This window comes from Gavialis gangeticus, unplaced genomic scaffold (assembly GCF_001723915.1).
Source record: "Gavialis gangeticus isolate Ggan-Ray unplaced genomic scaffold, GavGan_comp1, whole genome shotgun sequence".
NCBI classification, from domain to species: domain Eukaryota; kingdom Metazoa; phylum Chordata; order Crocodylia; family Gavialidae; genus Gavialis; species Gavialis gangeticus.
Window position 1 is genome coordinate 39,334,303 of NW_017729032.1, and position 7,362 is coordinate 39,341,664.

General features: G+C 38.4%; 1 protein-coding gene across 1 annotated transcript in view; it reads left to right on the forward strand.

The window, feature by feature from the left end:
• Positions 1 to 7,362, forward strand: part of IFT88 (intraflagellar transport 88) — an 87,887-nt gene that overhangs the window by 24,254 nt on the left and 56,271 nt on the right. Inside the window, exons 10-14 of the mRNA XM_019525082.1 lie at positions 135 to 237; positions 468 to 582; positions 684 to 915; positions 2,997 to 3,067; positions 3,667 to 3,753. Of these exons, the coding sequence (XP_019380627.1) occupies positions 135 to 237; positions 468 to 582; positions 684 to 915; positions 2,997 to 3,067; positions 3,667 to 3,753 (608 nt within the window). The remainder of the gene's footprint in view (positions 1 to 134; positions 238 to 467; positions 583 to 683; positions 916 to 2,996; positions 3,068 to 3,666; positions 3,754 to 7,362) is intronic.

Sequence of the window (7,362 nt, forward strand, 5' to 3'; positions counted from 1 at the left end):
CATCATTATTTTTGCTTTCTTTTTTTTTTTTTTTTGGCACATCAAAATTATTACCCTGGATACTCTGATTTATATTGATTACCTTGAGAGAGGAACATGTTTTGTCAAGTCTCCTAACTTTCTTTTTTTCTCAGGTTCTTTTCAACTTGGCCAGCCAGTATGCAGCTAATGAAATGTATGCTGAAGCATTAAATACATATCAAGTCATAGTGAAAAATAAGATGTTCAGCAATGGAGGTAGGTTGCACACCAGAATATCAGGTATTGATGGCCAGGCATTCACCAGACAGGCAGTTTTGGGCTGGTCCTTCTAGTAAAGGGATAGTACGCATTGCTACTTGTACAAAAGCTTATGGAGGTGGCTTATGCAGTCTCGCATCAAAATTTGCACACGGAGAGTATTTAAAGGATGGTATAAATATTTTGGAAGACTGAAATAAAGCACATTTTCTTTATCCTTGCAATAGGCAGATTGAAGGTGAATATGGGAAACATTTATTTAAAACAGCGAAATTATTCAAAAGCTATCAAATTCTATCGTATGGCTCTAGATCAGATTCCAGGTGTCCATGTAGAGATGAGGTGAGTTTATACTATAAACATTTTGATGCCCAATATTTGGGTTTTTTATATAGTGCATATGATAGTTAAAAATATAACCTAACCTGTATTTCTTTAATTAGGATTAAAATAATGCATAATATTGGAGTTGCTTTTATTAAAACTGGCCAATATGCTGATGCAGTTAATTCATTTGGGCACATAATGGGCACATCCCCAAATCTGAAAGCAGGCTTCAACTTGATCCTTTGTTATTTTGCTGTTGGAGACCGTGACCAAATGAAAAGAGCCTTCCAAATGCTGATTGCTGTTCCATTGGAAATAGATTATGAAGACAAATACATTTCACCAAATGTAAGTTTAAACAAACCAACATTTACATGTAGATTTGTAAAGAAGTAAACTTTCTAATGCTAAACTAAAAAAAATCTTCTATATAGACTATGTTGTTTTATCAGCACGAGTTCTTTGGTATGGCAGTACTATTCGCAAGTGATCAAACTCTTGAAAATGCTTTTGAAGCACTTTCATCCCTTCTAATTCCCCAGGGAAATATAAGATCCAAATAAAGTCCAGATTACACATTGTGATCATGAAGGTTTTATTAGTATTCATTTGGGCTGATTTGCATAATTCGCTCATTGCTTTGTCCCTTTTATAGATATACAATTTCTATAAAATATTTGCATGTTCAAATAAAATTACAAGAGGGACAAAGCACACCATGCCTTCCCAGGGTGCTCGCAGAGGTGGGAGGTGTCCCCCCTCCCCACACACCTCGGACAAGCTGTGGCTCTGTCCCCTGCCCCAGCCCCACTCCCTCCCTTGCTACAGGGGCCTTGATCTGCCCCACCGTGCCCGTTCCCTCCCCTCTCTGCTTTCACCATAACAGACTTACCAGGTGCACACAGCTCTCCATGCTGCTGGGCTGTGCTCCTCATTGCCTACATGTTGCACTGCGGCTGCGCGCGTGCACAGGCATTTATCAGCCAAATTATTGGTCACATCAGCCAATTTCTGATAAAATCAGTTTTCTTTATATCAGTGTCAATCCAATATCAGACCAATGTATTGATTTTTCTATTTCTATAAACAAGTCTTCTATATGCCATTGGAGATGTCGTAATCTCCCTTTTCTAGAGGTGCAAAGCTCTTATTTCTAGCTGTACTTGTTCTATATAGTAGGAACATCATCAGTCTTAAAGCTGTCTTGGTGTAGAACGAAACTAAACTAAACTTTTATTGGAAAAAAAGAAAGCATTTTTGTGGCCTATCTTTGGGATAAAAATACCACCAATTTTCAATTTACACAAAAGTTTGATGTGTTTAGAATTAGTGCTGGCAGCTGGATTGATGAGTAGACTACAAATAAAGCAGTCAAAGATGAATAGTTAATTCATTTACCACACCGAGCAATCTGGATTGCTTGATAAACTGGGCATAGGCCAATAAATACATATTTCAATATAGCCAAATTTAAAGTCATGTATCCAGGGTCAAAGAATGCAGGCTGCACTTATAGCATGGAGGATTCTATTCCGGAAAGCAGTAACTAAGAAAATTACTTGAGGGCTGGGGTAGATAATCTGGTCCACATGAGCACCCTCTTTAATTCTGTATCTGAAAGGGTTGATGTGATCCTTGAAGGTATTAAAAAGGAGAAAAAACAGTAGAATACTAGGTTCAGTTCCTGTGTCTGTGCTTCAGAAGGGTGTTGAAAAATTGGAGAGCGTTCAGAAAAGAGTAATGAGAATAAGTAAGGGATCGGAAAATGTGTCCTAAATCAAGATTTTAGTTTATTTAGTTTATCAAAGAGCAGATTAAGAAAAAGACTACTTAATTATCTATATGTGAAACAAAGTTGATAACAAAAGGCTCTTCAATCTAGCAGGCAAATGGAGAAATGGTGTCAGGCAATTGCACAAATCATAAGGGTAAATAACCCCTTGGACTACTAGTTAAAGGACAGCAGTAGATTCTTCAATTTTATAACCCAGACTGAATGTTTTCTTTTAATTCAGAGAAATGCTGTGGAGAGGTCAGACTAGATGAAAGCAATAGTTGCTTCTGGCCTTAAAATTGATGCTGTAAGTGTAAAGTGTAATATAGATACAGGAGCAAGCAGACAGCATGAGGCTAGTAATCACAAATTTAATTTTTTAGTCTTGTAGTTAGAATTTAACCATGCCAATAATTAATTATTCCAAAATTTACAGCTCGGACCGTATTAATTCATAAAATGTTATAAACAATATTTTAAAGAATAATATTCCTTGCAGAATCATTTCAAATTGGAATTATCCTTTCTAAAACATAAGACATAAACAACAGACATGTATTATGTATTAATCTGTATTAATTTCTATATGTGGATATTTTGTCTGTGTAAATAATTACAAACACACATTTTTATAATTTTGTTGGGTTTTTTTTAGGATGATCCTCATACTAATTTATTGATTGAAGCCATTAAAAAAGACAATTTAAGAGAAATGGAGCATGAAAGGTAACATTGGAATTGTATGGATCTTTCCATTGTAAATCAGTGTCACTAATTTCCAAGGTGCCCAGGCTCAGAGTTGCTCCCTGTTCTAAGGGGATGGCCTTGCAATGTACCATACAGCCTTTAGTTTTGTCTGTTGGACTTGTGAAAGTGTTCCAAGATATGCTGGGAGGTGTCCCAGCACAGCTGATCTGCTTCACTGGGTGAAATGCATCTCCTATCGTCCTGCCTGTTGGTGCTGTTGGACAATAGGCAACATTCTCCCATGGGTTGATGGGCCTGGTCCTGCACACCCTGGGAATTCCTGCACAAGGTCAGGCCCCTCAAGCACTGGGAGTGCCTGCCTGGTTTTCCCCACTTACAAGACGTGCCCCTGGGCTTTCTAGGGCACTTCTAGGTAAGTGAGGAAAGTTGAGGTTTCCCCACCTACCAAGGCATGCCCTGAAGATCCTGGGAAAGTATCATGGTCTTGGGCACAGCAGATCTGATTCATCTATTTCCACCCTGAGAGTCAAGTGACTGAAGAAGGTTGGAATAAGTTTTTGATATTTCCACATCTATTTTATATGTTCTTTGTCCGTTTGTATATTTTAATCTTAAAGGAAAACCATGGCTGAGAAATACATAATGACAGCTGCTAAATTGATTGCACCAGCAATTGAAACGTCCTTTGCTGTAGGCTATGACTGGTAAGAAATTTTTTTTTGTTATTCTAGATATTTGTGTGCTAAACTCTGTAATTATAAAAAACAAATTCACAAACAGAAGCATACAGTTTAGATTGCATTTTTCAAACAGAACACCCAAACATTTTTTACTCTGGCTTCATGGCAATGCCATGGGAAGTAAACAGCTGAAATATATCATGAGTTATCCATCCACAACAGAAGAGTTTCATTGTATTACAAACTGTAGAATCATAAAGAAATGTAAATGTTAGTCACATTGGCATGCAGTATCTTCATAGGCACTAATTATCTCAGAGAATCATGGCTTCTAATTAACTGTGGGAATCAGTTATACACCCTTTATTTTGCAGACCTGATGTGGTGTCATTTATAGAACTTCTATGCGTAGACCATGTCACATGTTTACACAACAGCTATAAAGGCTGATGGGGTAAGAAAGTAGTATCATAGATGTATATGTATGAAGTATAGATATGAACCCCTGGTGTACTATGGTTCTCTGGTGCACTTTTTATGGTTTTTCTTGTAAGGAAAAAAGAAGCTCCCTGTAAGGACAATAATAATAAGAAAGGTACCTTCTCAAAACATGGTCTCTCTGTTTCTTAAGTTTCTTGGATTGTTTATCCTTTGCTTTTGGAAGAGTTTGCTGTTTGCATTTTTTTAAATCTCTAATATTATTGACAGATAACACACACTCAGACCATGGACATGTGCTTACAGCCTCAACTCCACCTCACAGTTATTTTTTACGGAATGTCCTTACTAAATTAAACCGTTGTTACACAGACGTGAAGGAAACTTGCAGGGGGAGAAGAGCTTCACTTACCTACTCCCATGCCTATTAACACAAAAAGAAGTTAAACTAAATATTATGTATTAATATTTTCAAGTCTTCCAGATCCTACAGCCATGTTTTGTTAATACACCTGTCTATAAACGGAAATAACCACTTACAGTGAAAAACTGTTTAGTTCACTAAAGCCCACAAGGTGGTGTTTGATGATTAAATATTAGCCATAACCATATTATTTCCTTCTGTTGCTGTTCAGACTTACTGAACCTAAACAGCAGTGTTTGGCAAGAAAGAGTTTCTTGTTACGTAACTTGTTAACAAATAAAATCTGGTGTCTTTATATCTTCTTGCATGATTGTGATTAAAGTTACAAAAAAAAGGTTGATGTATAAAATGTATTAATGTATTTTATACATTAAGCTATTTTTTTGTAACTTTCAATTTTTACTCAATTATCCCTTGTCCTATCCCATAAATGCTAAACACTTGCTAAGCATGCATATACTGGGCAGGGGGTAATATTCCTCACATCCTAAAAAGTTTTTGATATAACTACAGATATTAATTACCTTGTAATATAGTATTAGAAAATTAATGATTATGATTTATGATTAGATACTACTGGTGATTCTTGCCAAATTGATAAGAAACTGTAAAGCTAGCTTAACCGACCACTCAAACTTGGTTTTCAACTGCTTTGTGTTGATTCATGCTATATTATAGTTAAAGATGTACTGTATTTACTCAAATCTAAGACTGTTCTGAATTTAAGATGACCCCCCCCATCATTAGATTCCATGTATGGAAAACATATACATTTGTTATAATTTTTCAGGCATAAAATCTAATTATTGAAGGGTTGTCTTGAATTTGTCCTCTTCACTGCTATAGCAGGGAACGTAGTGGCTGGTGGGGGGTCAGGTAGCCCCCTTGCTCTCTGCCCCTCCACTTTTCCCTGTAGTCTTCCTGCCCCCCCTCCACTGGCATCCCACCACCCCAGTTCCCCACAGCCTTTGCCTCTCTCCCCCACTCCCCACAATCTCTGCCTCTTCTCCCCGCACTTCCCTCCCTCCATACTGTCAGACCCTGCTTGGGCTCTGAACTGCACATAACAATAAGGGGGGAAAGGAGCAGGGGGTAGGGGGGGCAGAAGCTGCAGAGGGTAAGGGAGTGGTGGAGCAGGAGTCTGATATGGGTCTGACTTTGGCCCTGACCCAGCAGTAGGTGCTTGCCCCCCATCCCTAGGCATACACATTATGCAAGAAGCCTAGCTAATTTGAAACACAAGGAACCAAAAACACTGACTTTGAAATAAACATACCCATATGAATTTGTATATATGCAAATTGTATATAAGCTCTGGAGTTTATTGCTGCCCATTAATGGCACATATAGACGTGCCCACTTTGCATGATATTAGACCTGAGCCAACAGGCTTATGATTTATCATATAGTTCATTGAGCTGGGCTCCAGCAGTCAAGAGTGTTTCTGGCCATGGTGACCCCAGAGCCCAAAACTGCTCTCAGTATGTGTGTGTATTCCATATACCCCTCCCCACAAAGGATCCACATGCTAATTAGTCCTCTACTCACACCTGGAACCAGGTGTTCTTGTCACAAGTCCTGGGACCAAAAATGTATATGCAGATGAGGTGCACAGCTGCTTCATCCAGCTCCACACCAGGGAGGGCAGGGCCACACTGGTCACATACAACAGCCTGAGAGAGGGGGTGACAGAGCCTCTTAGATGTTTGGTGATTTTTGCCAGATATTTAAGGCTCGTGATGAAATGAGAATAATTGGAAACAGGAAGAAAAATGCTGCTCAGCTGTGGCAGTGAAGAGGAAGTAAAAATGTATTTAATATAATCTTTCACTATGACTTGAAAAAGAATTGGTGCTGAGGGGTACTGAGCACAACAAGCGCTATATCTTATTCGGGTAGATTGCACTAACCTAGCTTTGTGGTAGGTTCCTACTGATATTTTTGCCTAATATGGGCCCTGTGTTTTAGGGACATGCTCAGTGTGCACTGCATTCAGTCAACTTCACAGTTTTGTGTTCCATAACTGAGCACATGCTGCTTCTGGCACCAATTTAATGATAGGCAGTGTATTTAATGGGGTTTTCCTGTAGGCAAATGTAAGACCAAGGGGCTTTTTTTCCCTGTGCTGATTGGGGCGGGAGAGGAACCTACTTACATTCAAGTAAATTTGGTACATTTCATCAAATTCCTTGCCTTTAGAGAAATTGAATAGGGGCAAATATTCTTTAGATTGTAAACTTGATATTGAGATATCTTAAAATGCAATATACTCATTAGATTATAATTTGATGATCCTCTATGAGGAACTTTCAGATCCGTCTCCATCCTCTGGTTAAAAAGTGTTAACATTGGCTATCTAGAATAATTGACCGATTCTCTCATTGCAGATACTTTTGTAGCAATTGCAATGGGTTTTGTTTTCAGTACAATTTCTTTCCAATGATTCCAAGAGTTATCCACAGTCTTTGTGAGAAGTGATTCATGTGCCAGACAAATTATAGCATCTGCCAGGAGTGATGGTGACAAGTTGTTTAACAGTGTTAGCCAAACATATAGTGATAGCAAATCGTGTACTTTCAGCTTGTAAGGAAAATGGGAAAGATTCCAAAGGCCATACAGAGGTGTTCCTTCCATCAGTTTAATTCCAGACAATCTAGAATAATGTACTGTTTATACAATAAATGAAGGCTCCAGCCCAATTTCATAGATTTCATAGACATTAGAGCTGGAATGGACCTCGGAAGATCATCGAGTCCAGCCCCCCGCCCAAA